This window comes from Ranitomeya imitator, chromosome 1 (assembly GCF_032444005.1).
Source record: "Ranitomeya imitator isolate aRanImi1 chromosome 1, aRanImi1.pri, whole genome shotgun sequence".
NCBI lineage: Eukaryota > Metazoa > Chordata > Amphibia > Anura > Dendrobatidae > Ranitomeya > Ranitomeya imitator.
In genome coordinates, this window is record NC_091282.1 from 731,076,735 (window position 1) to 731,093,867 (window position 17,133).

General features: G+C 47.6%; 1 protein-coding gene across 3 annotated transcripts in view; it reads left to right on the forward strand.

Moving 5' to 3' along the window:
* The window catches only part of ARID4A (AT-rich interaction domain 4A), a 109,951-nt gene extending 93,458 nt beyond the window's left edge, over positions 1-16,493 (forward strand). For 2 of the 3 annotated variants that reach the window (XM_069733248.1, XM_069733258.1), the window contains exons 20-25: positions 3,249-3,308; positions 3,413-4,573; positions 4,997-5,101; positions 5,216-5,422; positions 15,376-15,522; positions 15,686-16,493. In XM_069733248.1, coding sequence (XP_069589349.1) covers positions 3,249-3,308; positions 3,413-4,573; positions 4,997-5,101; positions 5,216-5,422; positions 15,376-15,522; positions 15,686-15,789 — 1,784 coding nt within the window. In that variant the 3' untranslated portion in view covers positions 15,790-16,493. The remainder of the gene's footprint in view (positions 1-3,248; positions 3,309-3,412; positions 4,574-4,996; positions 5,102-5,215; positions 5,423-15,375; positions 15,523-15,685) is intronic. The other variant, XM_069733262.1, reaches the window with a different exon arrangement.
* The last annotated feature ends 640 nt before the right edge of the window (positions 16,494-17,133 follow it).

Here is a 17,133-nt window from a genome sequence, read left to right on the forward strand (position 1 = left end):
CCATGGAGGCATAGGAATTTCTGTACTCCATAGACATTCTGGACGCCTATTTTCATGTCCCTATATTCCCAGGACATCAGATTCCTGCGTTTTGCGGTACATCAGGAGCATTCTCGGTTTGTCGCCCTGCCTTTCGGTCTCGCAACCGCTCCCAGGGTCTTTACAAAGATCATGGCAGCCTCGCTGGCCATCTGGAGGGTCAGAGGTCTGGTACTCGTTCCGTACCTCGATGATATTCTCTTCAAGACTCCATCCTTTTCTCAGGTCCAGGAAAGCTTGTCCATTGTCCTCGACACCCTGTCTGGTTTCTGGCGGCTTGTCAACAAGAAGAAGTCTTGCCTTATTCAGACTCAGCGCCTCGTGTTCCTAGGCATGCTGTCCGACACCTGTCGAACCAGGATTTTTCTTTCCGAGGAGAAGAGAGCTTTGCTCCGCCAGAAAATTCCCTTGTTTCAGGGTACCCAGCTTACATCCTTCAGAACGGCCATGCAGGCCCTGGGAAGAATGGTGGCAACATCGCAAGCGATCCCCTTTGCTCAATTCCACTCACGACCTCTTCAGCAAGCGATCCTTTGGCAGTGGGACAAGTCTGTCCTTTCTCTGGATCGTCCAATTCGTCTTTCGCCCTGAGTCAAACGGTCCCTCAATTGGTGTCTGACGTCTCCTCTCATCTTCCTAGGTCGGTCGGTCCTTCCTTCCATTCCTGGCAGGTTGTGACGACGGATTCCAGCCTTCTCGGCTGGGGGGCGGTTTTTCATCCCCGGACTGTCCGGGGACGTTGGTCGGCGCTGGAGTCTTCGCTGCCGGTCAACGTACTGAGAATACGGGCCTTTTTACTTGTCCCTCCTTCACTGGGAGAGACTTCTCAGGGGTCTACCAGTCCGAATTCAGACGGACAATGCCACGGCTGTGACATATGTCGAAAACCAAGGAGGGATTCGGAGTTCCTTGGCGTTTTCCGAGGTCTCCAAGATCCTCCTTTGGGGGAGGTGACGGTTTTCCAGCGACATCCGCGGTACATATCCCTGGTGTAGACAATTGGGCCGCCGACTTCCTCAGCCGCGAGGGCCTTGCGGCAGGGAAATGGTCCCTGCATCAGGAGGTCTTCCAGCAAATTTGCCTTCAATGGAGGACGCCGGATGTGGACCTCATGGCGTCCCATCTGTATAGGAAGGTCCCTCGTTTTCATCTCCAGATCCCGCGATCTTCTCGCGGTGGGTGCCGATGCTCTGGCCATTCTTTGGTCGCAGTTCATGCGTCCCTATCTGTTTCCCCCTCTTCCTCTTGTTCCCAGACTATTGAAGATCAAAGCGGAGGGGGTAACGGTCATCCTTATCGTTCCGGATGGGCCCAGAAGGTCTTGGTTCGTGGAGATCGTCAACCTTCTTGCGGACGCTCCCAGGCTTCCAGACAGATCCGGTCTGCTGTCTCAAGATCGAGTGATTCACACCATGATCCAGGCTCGGCAGTCTTCGCCTTCCAGGATCTACTATCGAACTTGGACGGCCTATTTTCGCTGGTGCGAGTCCAATCATGTTCCACCTATGCCCTTTTTTCTTCCCTCTATTTTGGCCTTCCTTCAGGCAGGATTGGATGCGGGCCTTGCCCTTAGTTCTCTAAAGGGCCACGTTTCTGCGCTCTCCATCCTCTTCCAGAAGACGTTATCTTCTCGACCACAGCTCAAGACCTTCCTTCAGGGAGTAGCCCATGTTGTCCCTCCGTGCAGGGCTCCTGTGGATTCACGGGATCTTAATCTTGTGCTGGAGGTTCTGAGGGGTTCCCCCTTTGAGCCTCTCAGGGAGGTTCCCTGTCAGTTCTATCTTGGAAGGTGCTTTTCTTGGCCATCACCTCTATCCGGCGCGTTTCCGAGTTGGCGGCCTTTTCTTGCCGACCTCCTTTCTTGGTCATGCACCAGAACAGGGTGGTCCTGAGTGCTCCGCTTTCCTTCCTTCCTAAGGTGATTTCCACCTTGCACCTCAACGAGGACATCGTCCTACCTTCCTTGTCCAGCTCCGATTCATCCTATAGAGCGATCGTTGAACAAGCTAGACCTCGTCAGGTCTACCTGGCTAGAATGACTTCCTTTCGGAAGACGGACTTGCTTTTCGTCATTCCTGATAGCATGCGTAGAGGCCTGCAGGCTTCCAAGGCGACTATTGCTCGCTGGATCAGAACAGCAATTTTTGAGGCTTACCGGGTCAAGAACAGAGTGCCTCTCCTAGGGTTAGTTCTCACTCTACCCGGGCAGTCGGCGTCTCCTGGGCGATGCACCACAGGGATTCCGTCCTACAGCTTCGCAAAGCGGCAACCTTGTCTTCCATCCACACGTTCGCCAAATTTTACAAAGTCCATACCTATGCTTCGGCGGACGCCAGCCTAGGCAGAAGGATCTTGCAGGCGGCAGTGGTGAGTCCTCTGACCTGCTGGAAGTCTGTTTTTCCCACCCCGGGGACTGCTTTGGGACTTCCCATGGTTCCTGTGTCCCCCAATGAGGCGATAGAGAAAACAGGATTTTTGGTTGCTTACCGTAAAATCTGTTTCTCATAGCCTTCATTGGGGGACACAGCACCCTCCCATATTAGTCAGTTTCTGTGGTTCTGTGTTCTATTACTGTTTTCATGATTGCAGTTCTCATGTTTGTGGTTATGTTATTTTAACCTTATTGTTTTTCTCCTACTTCTTTCTCGCTAACTGAAGTTCTTAATGCCAGTCGGTGGGGTGTACACTGCAGAGGAGGAGCTAACTCTTTTATTTGCATAGTGTCAGCCTCCTAGTGGCAGCAGCATACACCCATGGTTCCTGTGTCCCCCAATGAAGGCTCCGAGAAACAGATTTTACGGTAAGCAACCAAAAATCCTGTTGTGTTTTTTTTTTTTTTTTTTTTTTTAAACCAATGGTCCGAGTAAAAACGGAGACTTGTCCTGTTTTGTTCCCATTCAGATGAAGTTGTCAGTGATGGGGAAGGGGGGGGGGAATTAACAACACACAAATGTCATCCTAGTTCGGTTTCTTTCATTGAGTGGGTGCTAGAAGAAGCTCCGTTGGCTGTGTACGGGGTGTCCTGACGCCATGCAGCAGATGTTGGTGGGGAAAGCATTGAGCACAAATGAACGGACTCTATTCTGTGTTCTTCCTGCAAATTTCTCATGATTATTGGAGGTCCCAGCAGCTAGATGCCGTCTCTAAGAACCTATTTAACAAGTTCTTACTCTTAAGTGTTGTCCACTTAGCTTTCTATGTTTTTCAAGCAGCTCGTCGGAGGACGCGGAGGAGCTCTGGAATGTACGACTCCGATAGATGTTCAAATGGTGAGTTCATGTCTTATCCCTGACCATATACATGTGCAGTCAAATATACATATATAGATCTACCTGAGACTATCCTGTGTAATGATTGTTAACTCTGATCCCAGATTCATCCACTTCGGAAAGCGAGTTGGAGGAGGCTCCTGAAAAGTCACCGGTGAATGAGGAGATTCTACCAACGGTTGAAAAGGAGCCCGAGCAAACGGAGAGCTTGGTTGAAACCATTATTGAGCAAGAAGCAGCCCCAGTTGTTTGCGCCGCCATCGATCCGGAAAAAAGCCCAATAAAGCCAGCAGAGACCCTACAGCAAGAGGTGGAGGAAAGCGAACAAATTGTTCAGAGTTACGTCAAGCAGACTGAGGAAATAATTGAAGTCAAGGATGCCGAAAATCTGCCAAAAAAAGGAAGAAGAAGCAAAACAAAGGAGCCTTGTACGGAGACCATAAAAAGCATCCACGTTCCCATAGAGGACAGCGTGGTAGAACCCAAGGTAGAGCCTAAAGTAGAACCCGAGGCGTTAGACTTTACGTCGTTTGCCTCCTTACAGAGCAGGGAGTTTCACCTTGTTCCAAAGGAATTGGAGCTTCCAAATGATCAACAGATGAAGGAGAAGAAAGGATGTAAAAGGAAACCTGTGGAGCAAACCACCCCAGAAAAGAAGCTGCGCACAGAGTGCGAACCAGAGCTGCCTATCATTACCGCGGAGGAGAAACTGGTAGAAAGCTGTGAAGCGCTAGAGCCCATCAACAGCATGAAGGAAGAGCAGGTCCAGAATACCAATGAGGAAATGCCCTCTTTAACCGCGGAACTAGAACACGTGCAGAGCACCAGGACAGAGGACTATGACATGCCACTGACGGAAATCACAGGGATTTCATATAGGGACGAGCAGGAGGATATAATGCCCATGATTGGACCAGAAACTCTGGTTTGTCATGAAGTTGATTTAGACGATTTTGATGAAAAAGACAAGGTGGAGGACACGGTAATAGCGAAGCTAGAGCCAGACACACAAACTGTACTTGCCCCCACTCTGCAACCAGCCGTCCTCCCACCTCATACTTACTCTGAGCCTTCTCCCCTTGCACTGAGCCATGATGAGTCTCACAGTATAAAGAGCGAGAGTGACATCACCATTGAAGTGGACAGTGTGGCGGAAGAGTCACAAGAAGGCCTCTGTGAGAGCGAGTCCGCTAATGGCTTTGAAGCCAGCACCACATCTAGCAACTGCAGTATAACCGCCCAAGAAGCAGAGATGCGGGATAAAGGTAATCTATCCTGGGGTACACTAATGGCTGCCATGGTGTTTGGTTCTCGGGACAGTGGTCCGCTGTCAGCCTGTGCCCTCATCCCCTCCTCCCACCTGCTCTCGTTTCACGACACCCCCCCCCCCCCACGCCTGCTATCAACCTGCTTTGTCCTCCACACTGTGCCACTCCCAAAACACCTTTCTCCTCTGCTGCCGTGAAGCAGTCCTTTCCATATGAAATTGAATTTGATATTTGAAATTAAGAAAATTTTAGTTTGAGTTACTTTTCCATAGAATTAGTGCCACTCATGTCTATGGTGTTGTTTGGTACTGCAACTCTGGAGTTACCTGCCATATCAGACACTATACAATGGGTTAAAGTGTCACTATTTCTTACGATTCGATCACATTGGTGTCATTTTTGTGTTTTATTAAATCTCAGGCCACAAACGGATCAGTGACAGCAACATTGGAGCACTAGCCAAGAAGCAGAAGCGTACACCAAAGCGACTAAACACTTCATCAAAAACCGAGAAGAATGGAATCGGTGAGTCGCCCATACATGTATCATCTGATGAACGGCTTGTACTATTTTGCAGTCATTTTTTGTGTTTTCACTACGTTATGAAATGTTTAATTATTGGAACTGTTTCATTTTCAGGGCAAAGCAGTGACAGCGAAGACCTCTCTGCCGTGGACAGCGCCAGCAAGTGTTCTCCAGCGAAACATGTCAATGTCTCGAAGCCTCAGAAGATCATGAGATCACCAGCAAGAATCACATCTCCACACACAAAAGATCTGGAGAAGGATAAGCATCGAGAGAAACACCAGCACTCCTCAAGGACGTACAAGTGGACGTTGCAGCTCAGTAAGTACATGGTCTGTGATTGTAAGGCCTGATAGGAGTTTTAGCAATCCATGAAATTGGATGATTAAAAAATATGGAAGCACTTGAGACTGGGTGGGAGAGGCAAGAACTGGTTGGAAGGTGCCGGAATGATCAGTTGAGCAGTTTGTCTCACAAGACCTCCCAGCCTACCCAGATTATGCTGGGGAGGGGAGGCGGGACTACGGATTATTTTTGGATGATTGACTGTCTCTTGAAAAATGGCATTTGTTTGCTAAATCAGGAGCCACTGCTTCCCAGTGGATTTCGCCTTTTGTCCCCATAGGGCACCCTTTTTATGATGACCACATTTATGAGCGTCATAAAAAGGGTGCCGTATGGGGACAAAAGGCGAAATCTTTTTGCTTTTACAAAGGCATATGGATAGCAGTTTTTTTGAATGGTGGATCCTCTGATGTTGTCATCTGGAGAAATTGCCCAGAAAGGCAAGCTTCAGACAGTTTGTATACAGACCACCTTACCTGGACTGACCACGTGTCACTTGACATAGGCATACATGAGATCTGCAGCCAGTCCAACAGATAGTGAAATATGCCTGTCTGAACCTGACAAGAGTGGTGTGTGTATATATAATATATATGTATATCTCCTACACAGGAACTGAACGTACTAAGGTCAGGTAGCAGTAATACAAGTGCCCAAGACTGACTAACACATTTAAGGTTGGGTTTACATGAGTGTATGCAAAAATGCTGTGCTTCATATAGAAAACAAAAATAAAATTTTTCTCCTTCACCTCATTGGGGGACACAAACCGTGGGTATATGCTGCTGCCACTAGGAGGCTGACACTAAGTGATAAAGAGAATGTGATCTCCTCCCCTGCAGTATACACCCTCCTGCTGGCTCTCAGGTAACCAGTTCTTGCTTGGTGTCTGTAGGAGGCACTTGGATCTGGTTCAGACCCCATCGTTTTAATTTTATTTTTAACTTTTCTGTAAATTTTTATTTTTTAATTAACGGAGTGAAGGGGGCGATGGATCCTTTCAAGGTTCCGATCTCCCCTGAATCATCAACAGGCGAGAACGCCGAGTATACCTCCCCGTACCCTCTCCTGCGACGTGGGAAGCCATGCCTGAGCTCACTTCAGGGGCGACGGTTCCTTCACGGTCCCTATCTCCCCACACCAGCAGCAGGCGACCGCATGGAGTGTCGCCTCCATGTATCCTCTCCTGGAGCCAGGCCTACAGCCAGACAACTGGCCCTGTCCACCCGGGGGCTGAACTCCGTGGATGTAGAAAGGCCCTTCTCTATGGAGTCCGAGCAGCCCCCACTGTCCCACCACTGTTAAAGCGGATGGCACAAGGGGGCAGACTGTTCCTCTCCACCTCCCTAACAAAGGGATGATGGATTGAGGTTTATCCCTCTATCTCTGCACCGTCCACACTGCAATACCCGACCTGCAGTCATCCGCGGCGGCTCCATGCCGGGACGCTTACCGATGGTGAGTGGATCTTGTCAGCGGTGGGCCTCTGCAGCTGGATATTCACATGCTGACAGGCAGTCTAAGGCTTCCCTGTGGCCCACCTCCCTGAGGTAACGCTCCGGCCGGCTGCAAAAATTTAGCCCCCGGCTTCGGCCGATGTGTAGGCCGCACCCCAGAAGCGTACTATGGTGCCCTAAGGCGGCTCTGCCTGCTTTTCTGGCACTTCTCACCTGGCACGGAGGTGCTGAGTTTTCTTGGCCACTATAACGCCCCTCACTTCTACCGCTGGTATCGCTCCCGCCAGCTGCAGAAATTTAGGCTCCGCCTTGGGCCTATTCATGGAAGTCTCAAGGCTCCGCCCACATCATGCCTGTGGCTCCGCCCGCGAATTGGCGCTTCTTGCTCTCTGCGAGATTTTATCACCTCTGCAACTCCCGGTGGCCATCTTGGTCCACCCGGCCGGCTCACACAGGGGCGACGACTTTGTATTAAAGGGGCACAACGACTCTGCAACATGGCATGACCAGTATTCCCTGGTCTTAAAGGCACATGACCAGTATTCCCTGGTCTTAAAGGCACATGACCGCATTTGACACTGTGGATCACCAGCTCCTCCTCACTATGCTCCGCTCTATAGGCCTCAAGGACGCAGCCCTCTCCTGGTTCTCCTCCTACCTCTCTGACCGCTCATTCACTGTATCTTTTGCCGGCTCCTCTTCCTCTCCTCGTCCCCTTACTATCGGGGTTCTGCAAGGCTCAGTCCTAGGACCCCTCCTCTTCTCTTTACACGACCCCTATTGGACAAACAATCAGCAGATTTGGGTTCCAGTATCATCTCTATGCCGATGACACCCAATTATACACTTCTTCCCCCGACATCACCCCTAGCCTAATTCAAAATACCAAGGATTGTCTGTCTGCTGTCTCTAACATCATGTCCTCCCTCTACCTGAAACTAAATCTCTCCAAAACGGAACTTCTTGTGTTTCTCCCTTCTACTAACCTCACTCTGCCCAACATCGAAATTACCCTGGAGGGTTCAATCATAACTCCCAAGCAGCATGCCCGCTGTCTTGGGGTCATATTCGACACCAAACTTTCCTTTACTCCCTATATCCGATCACTCACTCGCTCTTGTCACCTGCATCTTAAAAACATCTCCAGAATCTGACCTTTTCTCACCTTTGAAACTGCTAAGACTCTGTCGCTCTTATTCTCGTCTGGACTACTGCAACTCTCTCCCTCTTACCAAACTTTCTCCTCTCAAATCCATCTTGAATGCTGCAGCCAGAGACATATTTCTGTCCAGCCGCTTCACCGATGCCTCCATCTTGTGCCAGTCATTACACTGGCTACCCATTCGCTACAGGGTCCAGTATAAACTCATCTCTCTCACCCACAAAGCTCTCCACACTTCTGCACCGCCTTATATCTCCTCTCTTTTCTCTGTCTATCGCCCTACACGTGCCCTCCATTGTACAATTGACCTAAAGGTACCGTCACACTTAGCGACGCTGCAGCGATACCGACAACGATCCGGATCGCTGCAGCGTCGCTGTTTGGTCGCTGGAGAGCTGTCACACAGACCGCTCTCCAGCGACCAACGATGCGGGTAACCAGGGTAAACATCGGGTAACTAAGCGCAGGGCCGCGCTTAGTAACCCGATGTCTACCCTGGTTACCATCCTAAAAGTAAAAAAAACAAACACTACATACTTACCTACAGCCGTCTGTCCTCCAGCGCTGTGCTCTGCACTCCTCCTGTACTGGCTGTGAGCACAGCGGCCGGAAAGCAGAGCGGTGACGTCACCGCTCTGCTTTCCGGCTGACCGACGCTCACAGCCAGTACAGGAGGAGTGCAGAGCACAGCGCTGGAGGACGGACGAAAGCGCTCTACCTTTCCTAGACGCCGTATGGATTGCTAGAGCAATGGTCTCCTGGCTGGAGACCTTAACTACTTTGATTCACACCAGTAACCCTTTCCCGAAGACAGTACAACTGACCAATAATATCTTTTGAGCGGGAGACTAACAAAGTATCGTATGTTTCCTATAGCCCCAACCAGCAGTGGAAGGGTTGTCCAGCACAGTCTAGATATCAGGGATCTTGGTTCCAAAAAGGGGAATGAAAAGTAAGACCGATCCTGGACCTCAAACTTCTAACAACCTTTGACAAGGTCCTCCTTCTTCGAATGGAGTTCCTCCGCTCAGCCATTACTTCAAAAGAAAAAGGTGCAGTTTCTGGCATCCATCGACATTCGGGATGCTTACCCTCACATTCCTATTTTTCCCCTCTTCAAAAATTCCTTCGCTTTTCCCTTCGTGAACAGCATTTTCAAGTCACGACCTTGTCCTTCGGCCTTGCTACCACACCCAGAGTGTTCACAAGGATCATGGCGGCTGTCATGTTCCTCTTGCACCCTAGAGGCGTGTTCGTCCTGCCCTGTTTGGTCGACTGTCTAGCCGCCCTTCCAGGACTACGCTGAGTAGTCTATCATTTGCGATACCCTCTCACCTGGGCTGGCAAGTTCTCCTCATTTCCAGCCCAGCAGATATCCTTTTTGAGGATGATCCTGCACACTTCCAGAAGGATGGTAATTCTCCCTCGAAACAAGATCATGGCCCTTCAACAGGGAGCTTGCGCACTTGATCACTCATCCCCTCATTTCATTTCATTTGCTAGGAGGGTTCTGAGGAAAAATGGTGACGACAATTGAAGCAGTTTCCTTTGCTCTGCTCGTTTTCAGCAAGTCAAACAGACTTTCAGATGATGGTCTCTGAGCTCCTTCTTCATCCAGGGCTTTTCTCCCGGTTCAATGGTTATTAGTAACTACCAATGCCAGTCTTTTTCTCCCAATCATTGCTCTGGAGATCCGAACGGTAGTCCTACAGCAGGTCCACTGCCTTCTGGCGGGTCACCCCATCCGAATTTAATTTGACAATGCCACGGCTGTGCCATACGTCAATCATCTAGCAGGTACCCACAATCAGGTGCCATGGCCGAGGTACCTCACATTCTCTGATGGGCCGAGATCTATCATTCGGTGATCTCGGCAGTACATATCCCAGGAGTAGAACTCTGGGCGGCAAACATTCAGCCGCCAGGGTTTCTCCTCAAGTGAGTGGGAACTTCACCCGGAAGTCTTCCATCAGATCTGCCTTCACTGGAGCTCTCCAATTGTAGATCGGATGGCGTCCAGACTGAACGCCAATGTACTCGAGTTCGTGGTTCGGCCTCGAGATCCAAGAGCCATCGCACTGCATGCTCTGGTTCTTCCGTGGTACCTGTTTCCATAACTCCCCTTCCACTACTTCCGAAAACCTTTCGGATGCAGAAAGGGTCCCAGTTATCCTCGGAGATCTGCACTGACCACGTCAGTTTTTTATTTGCGGAGCTAGTATCTTTCCGCCTTATTGTAACAAAACTGCAAGTACGGAGTTTCTCCCAGGGAGTTTTCACACGTAGTCCTTCCCTATTGCATACTGTTAGACCATTGGGACCTTGATGGTTCTACGAGTCTTACAGTAGACTCCTTTTTGATCCGGACAGACTTTACGATCAGGGAAGGTCGCCCTTTATTCTCTGCGATATCCTCATCCTGACGAGTCTTCGGAGCTAGCTGCTCTGTTCTTTCAGACTTTTTCCCCTTATTACCTTCAAGGCAAGGTTGTGCTCAGGCCATCCCTGTCCCTTGTTACCAAGGTGGTATTGTATTACCACTGTTACCACTGTTATGAGGGCATCATTCTTCCCTCATCTCTTTTGGCACCAGTCCACAAAATGAAATGAGTTCCCCATAGTCTGGACGAAGTGAGTGCTCTGAGTAGGTACATCTCGAGGACGGCATCCTTCCAAAGGTTGGACGTCGTCCTTCTGAAGGTTGGACGCATTATTTGGGCTTCTTGACTGTAAGGCTATGTGCACACGTAGGAAATGTGGTGCAGAATTTTCTGCACTAAATCTGCATCTGCAGATTTGATGCAGTTTCTGTGCAGTTTCTGTGCAGTACAATGTAAATCAATGTGAAAAAAAAGCTGTGCACATGGTGCAGAAAAATCTGCAGAAACGCTGCAGAACTGCACAAAAGAGGTGACGTGCACAGTCACCCAAGGGTATGGGCACACGATGCAGATTTAGTGCAGAACTGCAGCAGATTTTTCTGCAGCAGAAACGCTGCAGAACTGCACTGTGATTTACAGTACAATGTAAATCAATGTGAAAAAAAAGCTGTGCACATGGTGCAGAAAAATCTGCGCAGAAACGCTGCAGATTTCAAAGAAGTGCATGTCACTTCTTTTGTGCAGTTCTGCAGCGTTTCTGCACCCCTCCATAATAGAAATCCATTGGTAAAATCTGCACAAAAAACGCATAAAAAACGCACCTGCGGATTCTGCCAGGAGATGCAGATTTAGTGCAGATTTTATACAGAAAATTCTGCACGAAATCTGCATCGTGTGCACACAGCCTAAGAGGAAGGCTACCTGATGTTTACAGGAAGGGTTTAGCCGTTTCATCGGCCATGTGAGCCTGGTGGATTTGTTTCACCATCCAGGAGTCCTTCCGTGTTAGATGTCGGCCTATCTCCCTGTCTATCGTGGGTTCTATGCACCAGGCGTCTGCAAGGCACGCCTGCAAGCTGCGAATTCGTCCAGTCCGCATGCATTCTTGTAGCACTAGAATTCCCAGACTTTCACAGATGTGAGTCTGTGCAGGCGGACTCTGCAGGCCGTGGTGGCGCACTTTTAAGTAGCGGTTACACAGGGCCTGATCTGATGTTGTCCCCACCCAGGGACTGCTTTGGGACGTCCCACGGTCTGTGTCCCCCAATGAGGCGAAGGAGAAATAGAGATTTTTGTGTACTCACCGTAAATTCCTTTTCTCCGAGCCATTCATTGGGGGACACAGCTCCCACCCTGTTATTAGCTTATTCTTGTTTTATAATGTGACATGCTATACTCTCATATATAATATGACATGCTATACGCTCATATGTTATACGCTCATATGTTATACACTCATCTACTGCTTTTGCACTGAGCTGGTTAGCTGAGGAGGGTGTATACTGCAGAGGAGGAGCTAACTTTCTTTGTATCACTTAGTGTCAGCCTCCTAATTGCAGCAGCATACACCCACGGTCTGTGTCCCCAGTGAATGGCTCGGGAGAAAGTGATTTTACGGTGAGTACACAAAAATCCCTATTTTTTAATTTGTGCCATCATTCATATGCCAGTTTTCTCCTTCGCCTCATTGAGGCACACAGGACTGTGGGTGTATGCTGCCACTCGGAGGCTGACTAAGTAAATATAACAAAATTAGCTCCTCATCTGCAGTATACACCACGCCACCAGCAGCTAGGCGTGGGAGCGCTGCTGAGACACATCATCTATCGGGTCCCCAACCTGACTGGACACTGTCCAAGTCTATCTATAACCTCCGTTACTCCTTACCAGCAGCAACCCCCATATCCCTTAGGGGATCTTTGCAAATCTACATAGTATGCCATTTTTACAGCAACTTTGAGTAAGACTCGGGAGAGTTGAAACGTCAAAGTTCAGTCACTTACTGTACATACTACACCATTTCTGCTCCCTTAATGATATGTGAATAAAAATCATATATTGCATATAATTATCTATAGAGTGTGCGGTGTATCCTTTCCAAGCCTGCGCGGAGACGTCCGTATGGCTTCGGACACATTTTCTCCCCTGGGCTGGCAGATAAAGTTAAGCAAATCTTCCCTGGTCCTGGCTCAGCAGATATCCTTTGTAAGTATGACCCTGCATACCTCCCGAGGGTTGGTAATTTTCCCTCGAGATAAGGTCATAGCCCTTTAACAGGGGGCCTGGGACAGGAATCCATTCTCTATCGATCGTCTATACCGCTTGTCTCCGCTGGTCAAGCGGGCGCTCAGGTGGTGAACTTTATGGTCTTCCCTCACCCAGTGGAAAATCTTTCCTCCCAGTACAAAAGATGGTGGTCACCACCAACGCCAGCCCTCTGGCGGAGGCTATCTTTCGTCATCACACTGCCCAGGGGCACTGGTCTGCTCGGGAGTCGCCTCTCCTGATCAATGTCTTGGAGATCCGGGTGATTGTCGTTTCCCCGGCAGTTCCATCACCTCCTGGCGGGTCAGCCCATCCGAATACAGTCTGACAACGCCACGGTTGTGATGTATATCATCTCAGCGGTTCACATCCCGGGCATGGAATACTGGGTGGCAGACTTCCTCAGCCATTAGGGTCTGGCCTAGGAGAGCGGTCATTTCATCCGGAGGTATTCCAACAGATTTGTCAGTTACTTCCGAGGGTTATCAGAAAGATCAAGGCGTAAGGGATTCTGATGATCCTCGCAGCTCCGGACTAGCCTCGCTGGGTGTGGTACGTGGAGTTGGTTTAGCTCATTGTTAACGCTCCCTGGCGGTTACTGAATCGACCAGATTTGCTCTCCGAGGGCCCGTTTTGTCACCAGAAGTTAAAGGCCTGACCATTGAATCCTGGGTCCTAACCCAGGTTGAGTTCTCCCAAGAAGTGGTTTCCACTATGTTTAGCGCTTGGAAACCTGCAACCTGGAAAGCGTTTTTTTGCATGGTGAAGGGAATGCTGGCGTTCTCTTGCCTTCTCCGTTCCGACTATTTTGCAGTTCCTTCAGACTGAGCTGGACTCAGGCCAAGCACTTAGTTTCCTCATAGGACAGATCTCTGCCGTATCAGTTTTATTTCAGTGCTGGATTGCTTCTAAGCTGCAGGTGCAGACTTCATTCAGGGGGTCTTCAACATGGTATCCTCCTACAGAGGGCCGTTGGATGCCTGGGACCTTTACTTGGTCCTGTGTGTTCCACAGGAGGTTCCGTCTGAGCCTTTGCAGACCGTCTCTGATTCGCCTTTCCTGAAAGGTTGCCTTCCTGGTTGCGGTGACTTGGATCAGGCGGGTATCGGATCTAGCCGCTGTTTCCTGTCGAGCTCCTTTTCTCACTTTTCACCAGAACAAGGTAGTTCTCCAACCATCCCTGTTCTTTCTTACCCAAGGTGGTCCCTTCCTTTCACCTTAACAAGGACATTGTCCTACCCTCATTTTGCCCGCCACCATTGAGCCGTTTTGAGATGGCTCTATACACTCTAGATCTCGTGAGGGCCCTCAGAAGATGCATCTTCCGGACAGCGTCCTTCCTCAAGACGGAAGCCTTATTCGCTGTTCCTGTGGGCCACAGGAAGGGACTAGCTGCTTCCAAGTCCACAATAACCAGATGGATTCGCTCAGCTATTCATTAGTTTTATCGTGTCAGAGGCAGTGGGGATTAAGGCACACTCCAGTGGTTCGGTGGGTGCTTCCTGGGTCATTTGGCTCCAGGCGTCGGCGGAACAGGTTGCGGGGCTGCGACTTGGTCCAGTCTGCACACCTTCTCGAAGTACTACAACATTCACACTTGGGCCTCAGCAGATGCGAGCCTGGGAAGACGGATCTTTCAGGTGGCAGTAACGCATTTCTAGGCAGCTGGTACGTGAGGTTTTGTCTGTCCTGTCGTTTCCCCACCCAAGGACTGCTTTAGGACGTCCCATGGTCCTGTGTCCCCCAATGAGGCGAAGGAGAAACAGGGATTTTTGTGTACTCGCCTTAAAATAAAATCCTTTTCTCCGAGCCACTCATTGTGGGACACGACACAGTACTCACCCTGTTGGCTTGATGGCTATGTTTGTTCTTTGGTTCGACATGTTGTACCCGTATTTAATGGGTTTGTTCGGCTTTGTCAATGAACTGGTTCGGCTAGAGCCAGTGGTAGGTGTATACTGCAGAGGAGGAGCTAATTTTGTTATATTCTCTTAGTGGCAGCAGTATACACCCCATGGTCCTGTGTCCCCAATGAGTGGCTCGGAGAAAAGGATTTTACAGTGAGTACACAAAAATCACTGTTTTGATATCCATATGAAGTGAAGCACCAGGCTTTTTGATTGGATGTGCGGTCTTGCAGGTGATACCACTTCTTTCCTCTAAGTTTGTGATTGTACAGGGAAACTGAAAAAACACAGGGATTCAAGGCTACAGTGTGTAAACATAGCCCAATACTTGTTCAATTTTTCTACTGGCAAGTGGTTCCAATTAAAGGGAACCTGTCACCCCCAAAATCGAAGGTGAGCTAAGCCCACCAGCATCAGGGACTTATCTACAGTATTCTGGAATGCTGTAGATAAGCCCCTGATGTATCCTAAAAGATGAGAAAAAGAGGTTTTTTTCTGGGTGAGTATAGTTTAACCTCTTTTTCTCATCTTTTAGGATACTTCGAGGGCTTATCTACAGCATTCCAGAATGCTGTAGATAAGCCCCTGATGCTGGTGGGCTTAGCTCACCTTCGATTTTGGGGGTGACAGGTTTCCTTCAATACTTTGCAGTGCTTTTTCTGGAAGGAACGCAGCCATGGCCAACCCCTGACAAACTGCTAAAGTGCTTTTGATTTGATGATCTAAATAAATTCCGTATTTTTCATGTATTCTGTAGGTGATTTGGACAACATGAATGGGGCAGAAAAGATTGTTTTTCTCCAAGACAAACTGCAGGAAATCAGAAAATACTACATGTCTTTGAAATCTGAAGTAGCTACAATAGACAGGCGGCGGAAGAGGTTAAAAAAGAAAGATCGGGAAGGTACATTTGGCATGTCATCTGAGTGTGTGTCGTTTGAGCATGCCGTCTGAGCGCTTGTATGCAGCAAAACTGATACAGATTTACTTGGAGCTGAAGATTTATTTTTTTTTAGTTGTTGTTGCTTCTATGTAATGTATTTTTTTCATCCCTTCTACTTCAACAGTGTCCAATACAGGAGCATCCATGTCATCTGCATCTTCTGAGACTGGAATGAGCCCTTCATCGTCTTCTCCCCCACAGAACACACTTGCTCTTGAGTGCAGGTGATATGTGCCCTACACTTCAGCAGTCTGCTGCCATGGACACTTATCCCCCCCCCCCTTCCTTTAATCCACCCACACAAAAGCACTCACCCGGTTTGACATTGCCAAGTAATTTTTTTTTTTTTCAAAAATTTCCTCTGCTGGATTGTTTTTTTTTTTTTTTTTTTTCTTTTTTTCTTCCAATATGTATTTTCTTGTTATTTATTTATTTTTTACTTATTTTGATTTAGGTATAGGTGACTAGCAGTCAGCATGCCACAGTGGCTTCTTATTTTATTTAACCAAATAAAATAACTTTTTTTTTTTAAGAAAATTGACAAATGTCTGAATAAAATTTCAAGGCGCTCCCCTCCCCCCCCTAAAAAAATAATATAAATAATAATAAAATGTTCCCCATCAGTTAATAAATAAAAAAGGCGCAGTGCATACAATAAGTATCAGCAGGCTATTACAGACACAACCCAGCAGCTGCACTTTACTACAAAGCTGCAAATTAGCTCCTGATGTTTTTTGTTTTTTTTCTTTTCCTGGTAAGTTTTCGGAAGCACTTGCAATGTATAGAACTGCCAAAGTCATTCAGCCGAGTGCCCAGTTTTAAAGCTGTAAGCGAGACAAAATACATTGTGCAAGGGAATGTAGTGGACTGAAAACTACATGAAGAATATTACTAATATATATATATATATATATATATATATATATATATATATATATATATATATATATATATATAATGTCTTCCACTTTTTACAGGAATTTAGAGCACAGAATTATGCAACTATTTTAAATGTTTATTAATGTTTACAGTGGAATTGTGAATCCGTTTTCAGTGGACTATGTTATCCCTTGACAAAGATATTTTGTCTTTTTTTTCTATGTAATTTCAGAGGTTTTATTTTGTTACAAAAAAAAAAGACAAAAAGAAAATATATGACAACGGCGAAGTTATTTAACAAGATTTCTAAAGATGATTTTTTTTTTTTCCGTGTAAAATAAGGTATTATCTTGCAACTTGTTAAATATATTTATTCAGACATTGGATGTTGTATTTTTATGTATTTTTTAAAATATTAATAAAAAAATAAAAATAAAAGAAGGGTCTAGCTTAGTTCTCTCTTCCAATACAACTGTAGCTCTTAGCCCGGTTTACACAATGGGATTTTTTTTTTTTAATAAGCCAAAATAACGAAGTTATTTCTTTAAAATTAAATACATATAAATATAGAATATATATAATATATATATTCTGTTTTCTGCAGGGGGGGGTCAAAGCCCAGTTTTGGCTTTATAAAAATAAAGCTACTTTGTGTAAATACCGGCTTAAAGGGGTTGCCCACCTTTTGGGGGA